Raw genomic sequence first — 21,401 nt, forward strand, 5'->3', positions numbered from 1 at the left:
AGCTCTTCCGCTGAGCAGTGCCCCCAGATTAAAGCAGATTCCTGTTGCCGGGGCTGCACTCTTAGGCTGGGTCACCCTAATGACTAAGCTTTGAGTAGCTAACATGCAGGTTCATGCCTTCATTCTCAAGTAGCAAGTCTACCATTCTATTGGGAAAGGAGACAGGGATGATGAACTATTTACTCATTCATGAAGGATTAATTCACAGATTGAATTCCAGACAAGCCCGCCCCATGTCTCTAGAGCTGCTGAAAGAGTAGGTGGACATAGCACACAAGCAGCAGTGAGAAAGCCTCTCTTCAGAACCTTACATGAGCTACAACACAATCCACTTGCCCACAGCCGGCTTAGTGGTTCTCAGTTGAGTTGGCCCTAGGATTTTATGTGAGATCAGAAAGACTTTGGTGCTGCTTTTGGTGGCAAAATATCATTAGTATAACCCATTCAGAATGCTAGAATTAGATCTATTCCAAATGGTATTATCACCTTCATCACCCCACCATCCTCCTTCCTGTCATCATTATCATCATTACCAACACCACCACCACCACCACCTTCTCCTTCTCCTCCTCCTCCTCCTCTCCTCCTCCTCCTCCTTCTTCTTCCTCTTCCTCCTCCTCCTCCTCTTCTTCTTCTTCTTCTTCTTCTTCTTCTTCTTCTTCTTCTTCTTCTTCTTCTTCTTCTTCTTCTTCTTCTTCTTCTTCTTCTTCTTCTTCTTCTTCTTCTTCTTCTCCTCCTCCTCCTCCTCCTCCTCCTCCTCCTCCTCCTCCTCCTCCTCCTTTCTCCTCTTCACCATTGACACCACCACTATGATCATCAAATATTTAAAGTCTGTGCAAAGATTTCTGTTTCTGAAAGTGATGGAACAAACCAACTTTTTCCTATATTTTCTCTTAAGTACAGCTAAAAATTGTGGACAAAACACAGTGACAAATCATAGAAAAAAAACTACAGTGTGTGTGGGGGACATGGAGTGGCTAAGGACCACAGCACCAGATGACCATAGAGGTTGTTTCCTGTTCGATTCCATGTCTGTTAAACCTGGAGAAGCTTGTCACCTAGAAATACTAGCTAAACAGATTGAAAAGGAAAGTATCTAAACATGCCCTCTCTTGTCTACGGACCAGAACGAGTTTATCATTGTGGCTGAAACTTCTGATATTTCCAAACCGCCAGAGTACACTGCAGCAAAATAACCTGGGGAAATGGGGTGTGCCAACACATGTTGCTGTCAACATGGTGTTTAGAGAGCCCAGGTTTCTAGTTTCACTCTCCCACTATCTCCTGCCAGAATTTTGTTTCATGTTCCTTCCCTGTTAGACTTCCCCACTCTACTCTCCTTCTACTGACTCCCACTCAGCCCCATGCTGGGGTCCAGCATCCATTCTTTACCAACTGGAGCTATGGGAAATGTTTTAGAAGATAAATACAGACTGGCAAATGCACTATTAATTTTTACTAACTTCTGTCTATTGATGGTTTAAACTGTCCTTTAACAAGATCCAATTTAACGATATCTAACATCATTTGAAAATTTTCATATTCACTATCTGTTTGGCCACCTTTGCATGTTAAAATAAACAACTGGTACTGATAAAAAGATTTGCAGTTTAATCGTAGTTTTTCATCATACCTCAAAGTTTATACATTGGCTTCTGCCTAACAGAAAGGAAATCAGAATAGGAATGGTTTGCTTAGTCTGTTCTGAAGAGGCTTATACACATTTCCGTTTCTATGTAGGTACATTTTGGTCAATTGCAGGAAATGTAGCATTCAATTTAAATCTTCCAGGTGTCTCTGTAATGACTAAAACGACTTTAGATGTTATCAGAGATTGAGTCAGAGGTCAAAGGTCCAATGCTGTTCATCCAGGAGGTTCCTGTTGCTGCTCTGAGAAGGCTGGCCTCTATAAGTGCTTAAAAGTCTTGAAATTGTTTATCCACTTTCTTGTTTGAAGTTTGTAGGTTACCTACAGAGAACGTGTTGCTGACTCTGGTCTAAGGTCATACTTACTGGACTTTGTAAAACAAGATATAAAACTAAAAGCCTTTCCAATTTGAAGTCTTTAATGACAATTGTTGCAGGATATTTGATCACACTGTAAACCCTGAGATTGTGTTTACTGGAAAAACCTATTTCTACTTATGGCATAGCTCATCTTTAACACCCTTAATCCCTCTGGCTGAATACAGACACAATCTTAGCACACAACTTTAATCCCAGATGATTTAGGTAACAGTAGTTTGTAGAAGAAAGCACCTATGTTTGAAATCGAAGTATAGATGAATGGCAGACAAAGTGATGAATCAGAAAAAGATTTGACAGAATAGGATATGACCAGCTCTTGAGAAGAGAGGAAAGGGATGCTGCCTAAGACAGAAGTGCAGAGAGAGAGAGAGAGAGAGAGAGAGAGAGAGAGAGAGAGAGAGAGAGAGAGGCAGTTTTACTGGGAGAATTTCACAGAGACAGGTTGAACAAGCTAGACAGAGGTAAAGATAGAACAGGCTAAAGAATGAGAAGATTAGAACAGATTCCTAGAGCTAGTTTGAGGTCAATGAAAGCAGTTCAGGAGAACCCGAGAGAAGAAGCAATAGTGAGTCAGTCAGATTGGAGAGGAGTTGGAGCCAGAACAGCTGGGTTCAACCAGCCAGGCAGACCTCGGAAGGAACTAGAAAGGGGGAGTTTACTCAGCAGCAAGTCTCAGAGGCTGAAACATTCTAGGCCTGGATTAGATTGCATGGAGGTTAGAAGCTCTCAGGACCAGGCCTAGGTGAGCAGAGGGAGGCAGTAAGCCTTGGAGATAATGATTAGAGGAGAATAAAAGTTACAATGACAGACTAATATATGAGTGAAGGTCAAATTTTATAACCAGAGTCCAACTAAGGCTACATTAGAAAATGTCGTCTATTTTGCCATCACTGTAATGCTTGAATCTAAATATGACATCCCTGTTAGCGTCTGACTGGCTCGTGTCTGAAGTCCTCCTCGGCCATCCTGTCCTGTCTTAGAACATCTGCTAGCGTTGGGGGTGGGGAGATTTCCTATTAGACAGGACGTCTCTGAATCCTGTTGCACGGCCCCAGTGTTTTGATTCCTCAATGTCATTAAGAAGGAAGGTCATTGTCTCAGATGGGTTGTCCGTTTTCCTCTGTTTGCCTACTCCCCTGACTCAACAGCTTCTCATACGCCATCGCTCTGTTATCCCCCTAGCTCTATCTCTATTGAAAGTGGCCTACATCGTTATCATATTAAAGTGCCACACACTTGAATACTAGTGTGTCTTCTTTGCAAACATTGCTTGGTATGATTCACTGTCCAAAGGTGAGGACTGAATGACAGGTACACTAGAAAGTCTGTTCTTTGAGTGTGTATTTCATGAACTATTAGCTCATCTAATTTTTCCCATTCGTACACTTTCGGTTCCACAGACCAGTACACTAAACGACGTGAAACTCTGGAGCCCGGAGAAACTAGAAGAGTGCTTATAGACCATCTGGCTCGAAGCTGATCTTATCCTAAGGGAGGACTTGACAGGTAAGAGAGAAACCCTAGTGACAGAGCTGGGAATGAAGCCGCAGTTCCTTCGTCAGTCCTAGGCAGTTTTATCTGATTGACTCCTTCATTACCTGCCTCTCATACAAGAAGCAGTTGACACCGTGATATTTGCTCCTTCCCAAAATAAGCTTTCCCCATGGGTACAGGAGATTGGCATGAGAAAGAGACTGACTGACTGGGATTTAAAATTCCCAAGAACTGACGGTCCGTGGAAGAGATGTTATCTATTAATGTAAGACAGAAGAAGGCTCTAAATATGTTTGAGCAAAGCCCTTGCTTCATAAATGAAGTAAATAGAGGCCACAATCTGAAGGACATTGTGGATCAGATGGTAGGAGACAGCCGTAGGGAACAGAGGGAAAGTATTAAAGTTAGGAAGGTGGCCCAGACACTCTCCACTAGGAAGAGTGTTTTTGTGGTAACAATGAAGAGGCTGATATGAGTGGGGTGTTCAACTTGTAAACAGCTCCAGGTACTCCTGTGTCCTCCAGGCTTCTCTGCCTGCAGCACGGGCAACCACTTCCTCAGACAAAATTTGCCTGAGCAATCACTAAACAGTGAAGACATTCTCTGTCTGCTCATGAGTCTATCCTCTATTTGGAAGTTATGATGTAAGAAATATATATATATATATATATATATATATATATATATATATATCTCACAAGAATCCCTTATATTCTGTAACATATGTATTATTAGCCAAATTTTTTTTCCAGGCAGGAACTTCAGGGCCCTATAATCAAAGTTTTAACAGTGTCAACTTATAAAGGTGGGACTATTTTTTCCAACTAGACACAGTCTGACATGAAAACTCACTTTGTAAAAAGCATGTGTGAGCATGTTCTCCATCTGGGCTCCCTAACAATCAGAGCAGGGGCTGACTCTGTTGCCTGCCTTTGGATCTCCTTCCTCTAGCTGGGCTGCCTTGTCTGGCCTCAGTGGAAGAGGATGTGCTTAGTCCTGCTGTGACTTGAGGGGGGTGGATACCCATGGGGGGCGGGGCTTCCTTCTGGGGGTAGCAGGGTGTGAGGGTGGGACTGGGAGGAGAGGAGGGAGGGGTGCTGAGATTGATCAGGGTGTAAAGTGAATAAGTAAATAAATTACGGGAGGTAAAAAGAGTGCACAAACCCAGTTAATACTTCAGATCCCACCTCATCTCAGTACTAGCCGTACCATCCACCCTCAGCATCCTCACTGTGAACAGTCACTAGAACAGCTATCTGAAGCTCCCAGGAGAATGCACAGAAGAACTACAGCAGAGCAGGAGCACAGTAAGAGTTAATGCCCGGATCTACGATTGCTAATAAATTATCTCTGTAAACAGACTCAAAGCTGAATCTGGCTGTTGGTTTTCAATGACTTTTTATGCCTGTTTGGGCACATTGGGTTTCTTTATAAACTGCCCAACGACGTGTATCAGGAAGATTATATGAGATAGTTTTCTGGGTTCAATTGTCCTGGGTGTTTACTGCGGTCTGATTTTGTTTCACACTCATAAAAGATTCTTTGAGCAGTTTAATGACTATATATGTGTGCAAACATATGTAATTTTACATACGTATTTACAAATGTATTTACCTTTTATAGTACAAGAATAATTGCGTGATTACTTTGGTAAAGTAGGGGATCCTCTAAGGCCTGCAAAAATGGAAGGTCTTCCTCTGATCATCCTTCAGAGTATCACAGCGGACATCCTGTGGTGTCCTTTAAATTCCTTCCCCTTTCCCCTCATTGCATGTGTCTGTCTGTTCTTTCTTTCTTTCTTTCTTTCTTTCTTTCTTTCTTTCTTTCTTTCTTTCTTTCTTTCTTTCTTTCTTTTTTTCTGGAGCTGGGGACTGAACCCAGGGCCTTGCAAGCGCTCTACCACTGAGCTAAATCCCCAACCCCTTGCATGTGTCTTTCTTGAGAAGGTTTCTCAAATGCTTTCTCATTTCATCCATTCATTAGTTTGTGAGCCAACAATTATTTTTCTTCATAAAGATACAAACTCATAAAAAGCCAAAAAAAAAAAAAAAAAAAAAGGAAAATAGCTTTCTCCAAGATTCCAAGGTAGCCTGAAGAGGCAAATGGCATCTCCTTTCACAAATCTAAAAATAATCAGTGAAACTGTAATCCACTCGGGCTTGGCTTTGAGGTAATATGTTTTATAATTACAAGTTAAATTCTCTTTAAAATATTATTTATCACAAGATTATTTTAGTAGAAATGAGTTTTTAATATATAGTACATTCCGATGTATAATATTTCATATTATATATTCCACTTCCTCAACTCCTTCTAGATCTTCCCCCATCCCAGTTCTCAGAGAAGTACACATCCATTAGGAAAAGTGACCCATCAAATTAAGTTTGTACACTTGTGTTCTTATTTATCTCACTGTATTTGCTTTGTCTATGGAGACAGGATTTGTCTTGGAACTCACCTCCCGCCTCAGTCTCACAAGCTCAGAGTCTGAGTTTGAAGTATTGTACACGGCCTTATTTATTTATTTATTTATTTATTTATTTATTTATTTATTTATTTAAACAAATTCTCCACATGCTCTTTTCTCTCTGCTTCTAACAGGATCTCATTCCTTCTGTTCTCTCAAAATGTTTAAATGGCTAGTTTTTTTTAACTTACTTGTATGCCAGGTGTTTATGTGAGTTTGTTTGTTTGTTTGTTTGTTTGTGGTAAGCATTTTCCATAGCTCATAAACTGCTTCGCTGTGCACTGTTCCCTCACAGCCATGGCATGTGCTCCCTCTTGAAGATGGATAAAATACTTTATTCTTCCTAGCTCCAAGACCTAAAAAGAAAGCTACATCTGAAAGATCTCAATTTAAAAAAAAATGTTTTTTTTGATTGGAAAAGAAGGGTATTCTAATGAAAGTTAATAGCTAACTCTTTGGGGGTGGCGTATGGTGAGTCTCCCTGAACTATTTGTTTTGCTGTCTGGAGAGGGATTATGACATGTTGTTCATATGCTGAGCAAGTAGAATCCCCCTCAGGAGGGCTTTGTTCCTCTTCAGAGGACACTGGTTTCACTGCTCTGGGCTCACCAGGGCAGAAGTGCCTCACAGGAACAGGGGCTGTGGTGAAATGGGACTGAAGGAAAACCCATGGCTGCCTCTTCATGACTGGATTTATTATAGAGACCACACCACATCCACATACCGCTCAGAGCAGCTTCCTCTTGTCCCAGACACCTGGCTTGCTTTGTTCCTTAATGTATATGCAGTCTCACAATTTCTTTTCTTTCATTTTCCTTATCTCTATATATTCTGTCTCTGTCTCTGTCTCTGTCTCTGTCTCTGTCTGTCTCCTCTCTCTCTCGCTCTTCTCTCTCTCTCTCTCTCTCTCTCTCTCTCTCTCTCTCTCTCTCTCCTCCCTCCCTGCCTTGCCACCACCATCCCCTCTACACACACACATTTGATTTTCCACACTTCAAAACTTGTGAAGTTGACTTCATTTTTCTTGGCTGGCTTAGCTATATGACTAAATCCAAGAAACCAAAGAGTCACAGTAGAATACTGATTGGGTAACTTCCAAGATGAAAGATATGTAGTGTGTGTGTGTGTGTGTGTGTGTGTGTGTGTGTGTGTGTGTGTATACATAGTGCTTGCACACATTCTGAAGTCTTAGAGTTCACAACTAAGAGATACTCATTTGCATCCCTCAAACATGTTGAATCATATTTATATGGAAAGCAGAGAAAATGCCAAGTTCTGTTCTCTCCTCCAATCTGAACTAGGGCAGAAAGACAGAACTATCCATGGCAGATAAGCCCAGTGCTCTTCACCTAAACAAGAAAGTCTGTTTCCAATGATTTCCCTTTTGGTGGGATGCCCAGATATAGCCAAACTTTTTCATAAATATTCATCAGTGGGTACAACAGCCTCGAGTGTCCTCTGTCAGAACATGACTTGAGATCTTCTAACCATTATGTGCAGTCGTTACTGATATGGGTAAGTCTTGCTTTCATGCTGAGGTAGCTGGAACCTCTGAAGCACTTTACAATGCATAGGAACCTTCTGTGCTTGTCGTACTATTCGGAAAAGGGGTGGGGTATGCGCTACTGACAACTGAGTAGTTAAGGGGCAGAGATGCTGTTCACCAGCCTTAGATAAAAAGGAAAGCCTCCCACGAGGAAGAACACTTCTTCCCTAAACATTTAAGCCAACGTTAAAAGACTTTTACAAACCTAGTGACCTGAAAGTTGTCTTGGGCCCACTATTTAATTAATCCCCTTGGTAATCCTCTAAAACCAATGAATCACTGTGAAAGTCTTTGTCCCTGATGCCATTTGTAAATGGCATCTATTAGAATCTGAGAATAATCCACGGTTCACTCTTAAAATATTAAGAACCATGTCTTGCTTCAATTAGGGAATAATTTGTATGGTCTACTGGATTAATCTTGTGATAAGATCATTTAAGGTAAATTTTACATGCAAATCTGGTGGCAGAGGAATTCTCTGTGCCTGATTCTTTGCTGCGTGTTGATTTTAACATGCAAGATTATCGATCTGGGCAGAGGCAAAGCTGAACGAACAGTCAGCATTTGAGCAAGAATAATAAGAATAGTAATCCGTCTTCACAGTGATTCGAGCCAGAATAGAAAGATTGGTTCAATTAACTCCTCATGCTTCCCCGTCTCTTACTCATTTGCTCACTGCATCTTTTACCTTTATCCCGCCCTTTTCTGAGTCTTGGCCCAGTGACACTGCAATCCCCAGTAGGGTCCTGGCACTTTCCCAAAACCTAAATCAATTATTTTCAGATGCTGAATTCCAGCAGGGTAATTATGATAGCCCGGACTTCTGGAAACTAACATCTTGGTTCTCTCCTTTTCTGGCTCTGTTCCCTCCTTTCTCATCTAGAAAAGATTCCTTGCTTCACTCAGCAGGGAGCAGCACTGACCCAAGTCTGACTGGTAAGTTGGCCCCAGAAACACAGTGTGATTATGCTGAAGAGTCAGACACGCGAGATCGCTGCACGGTGAAAGTGCGGCTTTTATTTCTAGAGACTCTCACCGACCAGCAGTGTACACGAAATGCTACGTCTTTTTCTTTAGTTTTATATCGTGTGCATCTTCGGTGTGTGGTCTGTGGACAGCATCAATGGGAAGGTCACAGAGGTGGGAGCCAGAGACCTTCAACTTTCCCATTAAATTCCTGCATGAATTTGTGCAGTTGCCATCTCTTTGGGGGTTCATTTTCTGTTTGTAATCAGGATTGTTGAGACTCTGCCCCTGCCGTGAATGTGGCATGGCACCATTGCAGAAAGCTGAAGAGAGGACTGGTGTGGAGAAGAAGGGCCTCCTGCCTCTGTTTACTCCTTCGTATTTACTGGGAGTCGCTGCTCAAATCGAAGATGGCTTCGTGGAGACAAAGCATTCTAGAATGGATTCATTGTGCACCACTTCCTCTGTGACAGCCAGTTTTTCCTGCTCAGCACTTGGATGTGACTTTCCCTTCCTGGTGAACTTTCACAAGGACACAAAAGTTCAGGAACAGCCCTTTAAATGTGACACCACCGTACCCATGAACTCCCAGCATGACAAGAGTTCCTTGAGAGCCTTGGCCCAGACTCTCAGTACTGGAGGAACCTAAACAAGGAAGTTGGTGCAACTACTCAATCAGTAAAGCTCAGAGAGCGAGGGAGTGAAGCTTATGGAAATTATTACTACCTCCAGGATCGAGTTCCGAATCCTAAATACAACAGGTAGGAAGGGTATAAAAATAATCCTCTAATTTCTACCTTGGCTGGCATTTTACACTGTGGGCCTTGTGTTATAAATGTGCCGTTTTCCACTTATGTACCGGATGTGAAGATTGGGACCCTGTGTGGGCGTAGGATAGGAATCTGGGCCCTTCTGTTCTACTCTTGGCTCTTCTATGTAATTGAATTCAATCTGAGCAACTTTATTCGCTCCTTGGGAAAAAGGCTGACTGGTGCACAATGTTCCGTGCGGGTGACATGAAGAGCTGCAGAAAGAGGCAGAGTTGGCGACAATCTTATCCAGTCTGTGCTAAAGTACAACTAACTCATGGGGAACCGGGAGCAAAGGGAAAGCTCACAAGAGAGGCTCACAACTGTAAATCTTGTAAAGTATGAGGCTCTGTGCTTTTCATTTGACTTGAACCAGAAACCTGACCTTGCCTACTTGTCCGCTTTGATTGGTATTATTTTTTCTCTTCCCCCAAGGATCACCTTAACAGAGTAAAAGCTACCTAGCTTCTTCCCCCAATAGTCTGTAGTACTGGACACAGAAGGAAGATCTCTCCCTCTCTCTCTCTCTCTCTCACACACACACACACACACACACACACACACACACACACACACACACACACACAGCATACTCTGTGGAAAGCAGCCTCCTGTTTGTCCTTTTGGCAAGTGATGGACAGGCCTGGTAGAAATTAGTTAGGAAGTTAGACAGCAGGAAAGGGGAGATGAATTAAAAGACAGAAAAAGAATTGTGGAAGAACATGGAATGGAAAAAAAAAGAAAAGAATTATTGTTCCTAATGAGAAATGCAAAATTTTCCACCAGACAACTGTGACGGTTGGCTGAATGAAATACGCACCCTGGGAATGAAAAACGCAAGGGGGAGGGGGAGCGGAGGAAGGCTTGCTTTCGGTCTGCTCTGTCTCTGGAGGCTTACAGCACCACAGATTCCACAGGACACCCTCCGACAGCAGTTATGCCCTTTATGTGGAACTTGAAAAGAAGACACAGTACTAGACCGTAGGATGCCTGTATTATAAACCCCAACCTTCCATGGTTTTGCCAATCCAGGGCTAGTGACACTGTTAAGCGATGGGGCTAGAATTCTTCATGGCCTTTGGGAATCCTCTAGACCAAAACATTTTCTCTCTGCCTTTTCCTGGATTGCGTTTCTAGAATCAAACAACTTCCCCTACTTGCCTGTCCCAACACAGATATTTAACTAGAAGAAGCTCACCTGGAGTCCCTCGGCCCTGAGAAGAAGGTTCTAAAAAATGCACTTTTCTCATTTGGTTATCATTACAAAAGAACCACTGCCACACCAAATCAGTGTTTTCCTGTCACAAGACAGAGCTCACATTTCGCAGTGTGTCAATCCCACCCAGAAGATAAACTGACGTTTTCTCATCACTGACATCATCTGACAAAAATCTATTTGATTCCCAGAGATGGAGTCTATTTAAAAATAAATAAATAAATAAATAAATAAATAAATAAATAAATAAATGGAAGGCAGTTTTATTACTTCCCTTGATTAAAACCTGTAAAGGACTCCTGATGCCCCAGGCTGAGAAGGAAGGAAACTTGTAAGCAGTTAGTCGCTGCTTGAATCTAATTGAATTGGCAGAGCCCAGCGGCTGCAGGGATGGACTAGTGAAGACCTAGGTTGTCTCTGCAGGCACAGGACACCTCAGAGCAGAAACAACCAGGATGACTACACAGGGCCAAGCAACTGACTACACAGTGAGTGTCACTGTGTAGGGAATAGGGCATAGGATGGGGTGGTGACCCATTTGATGATTCAAGGACAAAAAGTAAAGACTTTACAAAGGGAGGGTGGACTCATTGTCTGAAGGATAACTAATATTTCAGAATATTATTGCAAGAAGATAAAACCATATCTCCTGAAATAATGGAAGGACAAATGTGCATGTTTCTATAAACCCTCAAAAGAGATTGAAATGTCCGATCAGGACCAGGGCTTCTTCTGAATCAAGGATCCTGGTCTGGCTTTTAGTTCTTTTTGAAGGCACTCAGTCCAGAAAGAGAAAGCAACTACAAACCAGAGCTGGAGTAGACAAATAAATTGAGATAACTTTTCTTCGTCTCTGTAAACCACAAATAGATTATGGTCCAAGATAAAGGGATTTGACGATGTCTGAGGGTGAGGCAGAGTTGCCTGTGTTATTGCACCACCCCCACCCCCACTTAATCCCAGGAAGGAAAACAAAGGCCAGGTTTCACAATGCACCAATTCAAGAATAAAATGGGCAAGAGCAAGCTTGCTTTGAGTAAGAAGCAAAGAAACAAATAAAGAACCTAGCTAGTTTGCAGCTCTTTGTTTTTGAGCAACAAGGAACAGTGGAAGAGATAAGGAGAAATCATCCCTGATGTGTTGTAATTAGGGATTTCTACCCTGCCTTTGGTTCATCAGTTCCTAGACAACAGAGCGATAGCTGGACAGGTACGTACCCTCTATGCTATTACGTCTACCTCCCTGCCAATAACCCCAAGATATGCCTTTCCATATTCCATCTGGGCCACTCTATTGGCCAGCCCTCATGGGCATGTTTTCATGACTCATTGACCCCATGGTGTCCTCTCCTCTATCCTGGTCGTCCTCCTCTGACTCCAAGCTCGGGAACCCAAACCTCCCTTGTGTCTCTTCTGCCCATGGGCAGGCATCTTTATAAGACCCATAGTTTTAAGTTAAGGAGCAAGGTCAGGTAACATTGCTTGATGTGCCAGGGACAGGATTTAGCATTACAACACAGAGGAGCAGAGCAAACCTCAAGACTGAGGATTCAGGTAGGACTAGTCTTCCCTTACATTTGTTTAAAATGCCCCAAATGCTCAGAATGTAGGCACAGTGGGCGGAGTGCAGCTTCAAGCGATAGAAACAAAAGGTCAATTTAAAACAAAAAAAAAGGAGAGAGAGAGAGAGAGAGAGAGAGAGAGAGAGAGAGAGAGAGAGAGAGAGAGAACACAAACCAAACCAACTAAGAACTAAGTGTATAGGATGGGAAGGGCCTGCAAAAACAGCCAGAACTTTTAAATGCCAAACAGTAAGAAATCCATCAGTCTTGTCACTTTTCACACTGACACCCGGGAACACAAACACCCACCTGTAGGATGATGTCATTATGCAGCAAGGCGGGTCCAGGCTGAGGTGAAGCCTATCATTGGATGAGAAGGGAGGGTAGGCAGGGTAAAGTCTGTTGGGATAGTGATGATTTCAACAGGCAAAGAAGTGAAAATCCTTTAATAACGGCACCGTAGTGTTTGTTAGGAGTCAGGCTCTGAAATGTGTTAAACTGAACTCAGATCAAGCATGTAGTATTTCCCCATCTCACAGACAGGAAAGCTGGCATAGGATACAACAGACTTCAATCTCTGAGCTATTCCTATTCCTGGGCCTTCAAGCTCCCTAGGAAGAATAGCAAAGCCAAGATTCAAAGTGTCGGACATGGGGAGACAGATCTGTAAAGGGGATGATATGGCTCCATGCAGTAGCAAAGGGAAACCACTATGCACTCTTACAAGGACTGTCAAATGTATAGGGTTTAGGTTATGGGCTGATGAATTGTATCTTACAAATTAATTGGATAAGTCTTACCCTGCCTTTGCATACAAACATAAAATAGGCTTCGATAGGACTATCACTACCCAACTATTCAATTCTCCCGCAAGCCAGGCTTCTGGGCTGACTGACTGCAATAGTACTGAAGAAGAGTACCTGTGATTTCAGGGAATGAGGACGTGCTCACCCTGGAGCTGTCCAAATCTGGCTTCAGGGTAATCCCTGCTAGCCCAGCATTCAACAGAGCCCAGAGCCAACCATGGACTCTAGGCACAGCACAGGCTGGAGTCCATTAGCCTGAGAGCTCAGACTGACTCTGGCCAGGTCCTGGGCTCACTTCATCAACATACAGAACTAAGGTCACTCAGGGGATAAGGAGCAAGTCCCTTTCTCTTTCTGGGCATTCCAATCTTCATCTCTCAAAAAATGAGAGTTAAGTGCAAAGTGTCAGAGTTTACAATTCTCGCCTCTTCTTACTGTCTAACTCATGAGCACCAGGGATCTGTTGCCGTCAGTAACTCATCATCCAGGATGTGGGAGGCTATTACTCCTGAAAGTGAGTACAGTATGTGTATCCTCAAGTTGAGGATGGCTGTGCTTCCTAACTCTGAGAAGCCTCCTGTCTCTGCCAAGTTATATCTGGCCTAAGTGCAAACTGGGTCCTAGATATCAGAAGCAATTCAGTTAAATGTGACTTCCTGACTATATCAATCCAGTTATACATGGCGCTAGGAGCATGAATGCATACACAAGAGTTGCTCACCCTGCTAGTGAATATCCTACAGTCCAAAGCTCTTACAGCCCAAGAATTTGGGGAGATTTAGTCTATATGATGGTGTTGTGTGTGTGTGTGTGTGTGTGTGTGTGTGTGTGTGTGTGTGTGTGTGTGTGTGTGTGTGTGTGTGTATGTGTGTGTGTGTGTGTCCTTAGCAGACAGGGCTACCTTTAGAGTTTCCATGGAGCACAGAGGAGAAAAGAATCTAAAACGTCCTGTAGGTGGTAATGAGCAAATTCTTATAGGGGTGAAATATTTCCTCCTTCAGAATTTGTCAATTATACAAATCAAAGTCATTAGAAAGGGACTATTAAGCTTATCACTTCATCTTCTTTGACCTCCAGTCAGGGAGTAGGGGCACAGGAATGAGAAATAAATGTTAATATCACATGAAAATATATACCTACAGAATCATAGCAATCCACATGCTGGCTGCATGGTAATTATTTTCACAGGACCCAATGAGTATATATCCCCTCTCTTTTCCTTTATCTACTTGCCGTGTACTACAGAACCATCAATAAAATGGCCACATCTCCCCTCACATCTGAGACTCCCAAGAGGACCATGCATAGGGGCCACAAGACAGGACTTCCACATTCTGCTCTGGAAACCAACTTAGAATATCTTTGCTATTGGTTCTCAGTGGTCCCTCTCCCAGAACTTACTGATTTCTGAAAGAACAGGAGAAAAATGTGCCTTTCTCCTTTTAAAAAGCAGCATAGGGGGGTTGGGGATTTGGCTCAGTGGTAGAGCGCTTGCCGAGGAAGCGCAAGGTCCTGGGTTCGATCCCCAGCCCCGGAAAAAAAAAGGAAAAAAAAAAAAAAAGCAGCATATACAGATAACATGTCTTAGCAAATCCATTGGAACGCACATGAGAACAAACAACACACAAATCCTGGAGAGAATTCTGGTGTTTCTCTCACTCCTTGACCCAAACTAGTCAACTCCTGAACTTCAACACCGTGTACACTGCACGCTGGAGCTCTAAGATTTGTTCTCTGTTGTGACCTTATTAACTCCTCCCACCGCTGTGGGAAAGATCTAGATATATTAACTCAGAAAGCCAGGACATAGGAAGAAAGGTGACCCGGAGAAACATTAGTCTGTGGAAGTGGGGGACTGGGGAATTCATTCTACATTTTGTCTGCTATGCATCTAGTTAGGTCTTTTGAACTGCGGGTCTGGGATATGCCAGTTTTGATTGTATACCTCCTGACAGCAACTTCGGGGAAGTTACATAGACGCGGTAAAAGCAGAGAGCACTGTGCATGTGAGGTGAAGTAGTCCCGGACAGGGGGAACCCCAGGAATCTGAAGCAGTACCAAAGAAATCTGCACTTCTAGTAGATTGCCTCACACAGCCTCAAGCATTCTTCTTCCACACCTTTTCCCCGTTGCTTTTCTATAGTTGAAGAGAAATAACGTTTATGGCCGTTTAGGGCTGTTTCTTAAACTCAGAAGGTCAGACCGCAGAGTAGGACGGACCAGCAAAAGGAGATCAGCAGTGGGCTATGTCAATGAATTTACTCCAGCTACTCTAGCGTCTAGGTGGACCGCAACCACTCCAAGTGTGGAAAGACACTTTTGATATGATCTTATTGGCACAGCCCACTCGTGCGAGTGAGGACGATGCTGACTGAGACACAGAGCAAAGCTGATCTGCCCCCTTCCATCTAGTCTCTGGGTATCTACTTGCATGCAAAACAGAGTCACTTCGAAGGGCTGGATGGACTGCAGAGCAGTAACTACCCCCCACCCCAACCCCGGGAAGGACCCTAGGAAGGGTCACACTGGTGATGGGCTCAGCCGCGTTCAGTACCTTGATGTAGGCCCTCTGCAGGTAGTTGTAGGGCACTCTGCGCTGGAAGTCGCTGCGCACGTCTTCGCTGACACGGTGGCGGGACGCGGGGCCGCCCAGACGCTGGCCCTGGCAGCTGCGGGAGCAGCGCGCTCGTTCGAGCACCGCGCGGAAGAAGGGCAGCTCCGCTCCGGGGCCGGCGCCTGGGGGCGCGAGCGGGCGGCGCGCGGCGCAGTGGCGGGCGCAGCGCGTGCGGATGTCTCGCAGGCGCCGGTGGCTGCGCAGCGCGGCTTCCAGGTCCCGCACCGCACCTTCGTAGTCGCCGCTGTAGTAGGCAGCCACGCCGCTGGCGTAGAGCAGGTCGAAGGGCTGCAGCGGGCCGCGCTCTGGCTCCGGCTCCGGCGACCCGCGACCGTCCTGGGGGCCGCCTCGCTGTGGCGCGGGCAGCAGCAGCAGCAACAGCAGCGACACCCACGTGCTCTCCCGCATCCTCCGCCGGACCCGTGGAGGGGGACAGTCGCGCTCCTTGCCTGCCCCCCGCACCTCGCGTTCGAGCCCCGCTCTGGCTCCGAGAGCTAGCGCGCCTGTCCTGCCGAGGTCCTGCTGCACGACAGTCCCAGGTGACCGCCGGCAGCTCTGCGGTCTTGGAGGCGGAGGCTCGCCGGGCTGGCCGCTCTTAAAGGGACGCCTCCAGCTCACACGCTCCTCCTGCCGGCGAGCCTCTGCGAGCCGCGCTCCAGCTGCCTGAGCGCTAGCGTCGCCGGGAGAGGCGGACCCTGGGGGACAAGTTTTGGGTGTGGGGTCCCTTGTGGATGGCAGAAGACGATGGGGAAGTGAGGCCCACAGTCGTTTTCTGGAATCTACGTGGGTTTGCTCTTTGTAGTCCTTCACCCTTAGATACAGCACGAAGGGCCATTTCAGTCTGGTTGAAAAGTGTTAGAGAAGGGGAGGAGCTCTGGCCAATTGAGTAGGTTTGAGAAGAAAGTGGTTTGCTCAAGTTTGTGCAGCTAAGAATAAGCAGAAAATGGACGTAGCTCTGGGTCACAAAAATAGAAGCTTCCCGTCCCTCTGTAGGGCAGGGTCAGTCGCCCTCGTGCCTTCTCCTGTGGCTGAGTGTGGATGTGTTCCCTCACTGAATGTGAGGAGTGAGCAAGAACGATAAATAATCCGAGTTTCCTGTTCAGACCGCTGGAGGAGAGTGAAGCTGTACCTAAGTTCTGCCTCTGGAAGTTTTCCAGATGTGCGGCTTTGTGCACTGGGCCTCCGTTACTTACCTCTTCCAAAGCAGCCAAATGCCCAATTATGTCCAGTGATATTGAGACATAAATCCGTATTGTGAGAGTTGAACAAAGAGTCAGTTTAACAAACCCAGTACCCCGGATTTAGGCAATGCACATCAATCTAGAAGTGGGAACGCTGACAGAAACAGCTGCCAGAGTCAAGGAACTAGCTGGAGGCTTTCCTGTTCCTCCCCTGCTGCTGGGTCATAAATACCTTCTTAGCCAAGGTGTTCCCCTCTTGTCTGTCTGTTGGCTCCACGCTCTCAGAAAAAGGAAAAAAAAGTGTGCTAGACTCTGGAGTCTAGCCTGCAACTTGCTCTATGGAATTCTGTTTGTCTGGAACTGTCTGTGGGAATCTCACCTTAGTCTCTGGGCCCCTGGAAGGATGACCAATGGGAAAGAGCCACATACGTTGTCCCGCTGACCGGAATTGCCCGAAGAAAGCTTTTGTGTGAAAGGGCCACCATTCAAAGAGGTGGCCAGAGTGTCACAACCTTTCCCTTGTTCTTTTCGAGTTTCTCACTCCTTTGGCCATGAACAGCTCTGGCTACATAACTGAAAAAAAAAATGATTCATGTACATATTAACTTTTTTACCAAAATTCTCAAAATTGTCTGTTTCCGAGTATGGGAAAGCGCCAGTGTAGAGCTTGCCTCAGATGGTCAGTGCTCCAGAATTCGCATAGAGTTTTTTCTCCTGGTCATGAACTGTTCAGATAGAGGTGCCAGAGTCTAAAAATCATCGACCCACGTGGAGAAGGGTTTGAAGCACACGGAATAGAAGATGGTGTTTGGGAGACAGATCCAATGTTACGATGCTTTTGCCTGTCTCAGCTCTACATCATAGATATTCCTATGGCACTGAGTGTGTGGCACTAAATCAATGTCTTTAAGTGCCTGCCCCTGGTGTATGGATGATGGGGGAAAGAAGAGGTGATTACAGCAGTGTCCTTCCTTCTGGAAGTTTACGGTGACATACCAGAGATGAATGCAAAACACAGGAGGCTGACACAAAATAAGGTTGTAGAACATGCTAAGTGGAATTCGGTGTGCTCTGGTAAAATGCTTGCTTCTGGCAGGACAGAGCTAGAAAACCTGAGAGAGAAGACCCTGGACCGAATTCAAAGCCTATATAGTTCATAGCTCACAAACAGCCTACTGGCTTCCAGTTGTGACATGTCTTTTAAACCTTATGTTGTACTTCTCTACAACATATGGTAGATAATTCACTTAAGTAACCCTTCAGATTTTTTCAAAACTTTGGAAGGATCTGATAAACATTTATATTTGGTCCCAGCTCTCAGGGATTCTGATTTAATTGGTATAATGTAGTAATGATTAAGTTTGGCCCTGTTATGTTCACGTGTTTCAGTGCTTGGCCCATGGGGAGCCGCACTGTCACAAGGTGTGGAGGGAGTGAGTCACTGTGGAGGTGGGCTTTGAGGCCTCCTTTGTCTGAGCTCTGCCTAGTATGAAATCAGAGCATCCTCCTGGCTGCCTTCTCATCAAGATACAGAATTCTTAGCTCCTTCTCCAGACCCAGGTCTTCCTGGATGTGGACATCCTTTCCTTCAAGTCGGTGATGGTAAACCTCTGAAACCGTAAGCCAGCCCCCAACTTAAATGCTGTTCTTTGTAAGAGTTGCTTTGGTCATGGTGTCTCTTCATAGCGAGGAAACCCAAACAAAGATGACCACCGAACCGATGGGATTTGCAGAAGCTTCCCAGTTGTTTCTTTTCTGAAACCAAGGTTGAAAACTACCGTCTTTAGAAATGCCTTATATTGAGGAGTAAGTCTTTGTATTAGTCAGGGTTCGCTCGAGTCACAGAACATATGGAATGTCTTTCTATATTGAGGGGATTTATTATGACTTACAGTCTGTAGTCCAACTCCCCAACAATAGTCAGCTGTGAATTGGAAATCTAAGAACCTAGTAGTTTCTCAGTCCCCCAAGGCTGGTTGTTTCAGCTGGTCTTCTGTAGAATTAGATTCCAACGGATGTGCTGGCCATGTCCTTAGCTAGGTCTCCAGCGAAAGGTGTGGCCCAGATTAAAGGTGTGTAGCACCATACCTAGATCTGGGAATTGTTTCATCCCAAGATGACCTTAAACTCGGAGGTCTTCTTGTCTTAGGCTCCTGAGAATTAAAAGTGTACACTACTTTGCCTGGGCCTAAACTTCTCATTGCCACTAATGCCTTAAGATCTCCATGCCAAGATCCAGATCAGAAACTTGTATCTCCCAGCCTCAAGATCTGGATCACAGGTGAGCCCTCCAATTCTGGATGGTAGCTCATTCCAGATATAGTCAAGTTGACAACCAGGAATAGCCACTATGTTCTGTGAGCTATATGTGATATGGGCATGTTCATGAGTCTTGGATTCTGGAGTAGTAGGGGTTTGTACTACTATCTGTTTTCTGCAGCAAGCCCAAGATATGCCTTTTAAAGTTGGATAAAAAAAAGTTGAGCCCATTTTATGGTTCTTAGTTTATTAGATCTGTGACGGAACCCCAAATTTGCTTTTCTGACAATTTATGTGCCAATGCTGAAGCTCTTAATACAGGATTCCCCATTTTGTTGTCTAATTTCTTATAGATAGCTTTTCTTGAACTTTATCATATTATCAAAAACTAGGTTAACAACAAAAACTGCAAAGACCCTAGCATTTAAATAGAATCGAGCCAGGCCCACTCAGACCTAGGAGTTAACAAATTTGAAAGCCAGCAAGCAGTTCTCAGCCAGGAAATATGTGCCCACCCAGGTACAGTTGACAATGGGGACAGTTTTCATTGTCAACCCTAGGGGGTTGGGTGGGTAGAGATATCATACAATTGGTGTCTATGAGGTAGATGCAAAGGGCAACAATGAATGCCTTGTAAGATAAAGGACAAGTCTCCCACAAGAAATGTTTAACAAGCCTTAAGAATCGAGATGAACTTTAGAAGCTCTGAGACAGAGTGTAATTTGGCATGGCTAGCTTTGGCCAATTCCCATATACAAATGAGGAAGGTGAGACCCACAGGTCTCACAGCACAGGGACAGACATGGAAGGAAGAAGATGCTTGATTGCACATACCAAGGAATAGAGAGTATACTGAGTGTCACAGAACACGGGGTGATAGTGTTTTCATGAACTGCTTTCTCGAAGGTAAAAGAAAGAAATGAATTGGGTAAAGAAGACAGAGAAAAGGAAGAGAGGAAGGGACGGGTATGGAGGGAGTAAGGGAGGGAGAGAAGAGGGAATCGAGAAAGGGAGCAAGAGGGAGGAAGGAGAGGGGGAGGGAGAGAGAGGGAGAGATACTAAGGTCTGAGACAAGAGCTCCTGGAAACTATTGACATTTCTGCCAAGATAGGTAACAACTGAGAGCTGGGAACTCCACTTTTTATCCCCATTCCTTACGATTTCAAAGAACAGCCAAAGCACAAGAGAGCTCATCCAAAACCTTGAAGAGGCATCCAATCGTCTCTCTTTGTATTATATCTGGAATGGATCTTGCCAGAAGCTCGGGTTTCCTTTGACTTCTGTTTATAAGTCATCAGCTCAGGCACACTTGCTGCAGGGTTCCCTCAGAAGAAAGGAATTCTGGAGAGGGACGATCTTCAAATGCCTCTTAGATTCTCCAAGTCAGCTTAGACTTTTGAGCTGACTTCCCTCTTATAAAACCTTCTGAGGGAACAGAAAGTCTACTCAGACTCCAGCGGGAGATTTAATCGACGCTTTCCATAAGCAAATGTGATACTAGTTTATTTTGATCCTGTTTAGCCAGCCAGGACTTTTGCTTGCCCCAAACATCTGATGCCTTTGAAATGAAAGGAATAATTTTCGCTGTGCAACAGCTCAGCCCATGTTCAGCCAGTGTTGATGCTGGCGACAAGGGAGTTGTTTGGGAGACTCTTTTTTTTTTTTCTTACACAAATAGGATCATCTGAAGTTTTATTTCTTCTTCCACCCAAGTGAGTGTGAAAGGCCAGTCAACAGTCTGTCAGCATCAGAGAGTAAGCGACAAAGGCCTTCCTAGAGGAGGAAGGAATCTTTTTTTTTTTTTTTTAGAAAGATTAATATTTAACCTACATTTAAAATCAAACAGGGCTGCCACATTCCAAGACTCTCATTTTCGTCCCAGTTTCCTCAGTAGCTCCACTCCCCTGCTTACCTTCACTCTTGATGGGGCTTTAAAACTCCAAACCAAACAAACCATGGGCACATTCCACCTCTGCGCTCCTGTCATGGAGACGTTCTAACTCCTTTCCTTGGAAGACTCATATTTTGTTAAACAACAAAGATGGGAGGAGGGTAAATAAACAATGGTATCCATTCTCCAGGTAATATAAGCAGCAGAAAGCATGGTTGCCATGGGAATGCAGTCTATCATACCAGACTGTTGTGTCTTTCACAAGCACTGTCACTTAACCTTCAAGAGTCCTTGAGTAAAGCACTTTTATTTATTTTTTTTTCAATTTGCCACAAGCTGCAGTTACCTGGGGAGAAAACCTAAATTGTGAAGTTGCTTCCATTAGATATGTCTGTAGGACACTTTATGAATGAATGATTGATGTAGGAGAGCTGAGCTCACTGTAGGTGATGCCCTCTAGGATTGGTGGTCTTAGGTTGTATAAGAAAACAAACTGAGCAAGCCGTGAAGGGCAAGCTAGCAAGCAGCACTCCTTCATTCCCCCACAGAGGAAGAAAAAGAAA

At 44.5% G+C, this 21,401-nt stretch overlaps 1 protein-coding gene across 1 annotated transcript in view; it reads right to left on the reverse strand.

Moving 5' to 3' along the window:
* Positions 1-16,062, reverse strand: part of P3h2 (prolyl 3-hydroxylase 2) — a 145,261-nt gene extending 129,199 nt beyond the window's left edge. The window contains exon 1 of the mRNA XM_032900041.1: positions 15,448-16,062. Coding sequence (XP_032755932.1) covers positions 15,448-15,915 — 468 coding nt within the window. The 5' untranslated portion in view covers positions 15,916-16,062. The remainder of the gene's footprint in view (positions 1-15,447) is intronic.
* Between the last annotated feature and the right edge of the window lie 5,339 nt (positions 16,063-21,401).

Source organism: Rattus rattus, chromosome 4 (assembly GCF_011064425.1).
Source record: "Rattus rattus isolate New Zealand chromosome 4, Rrattus_CSIRO_v1, whole genome shotgun sequence".
Lineage (NCBI taxonomy): Eukaryota > Metazoa > Chordata > Mammalia > Rodentia > Muridae > Rattus > Rattus rattus.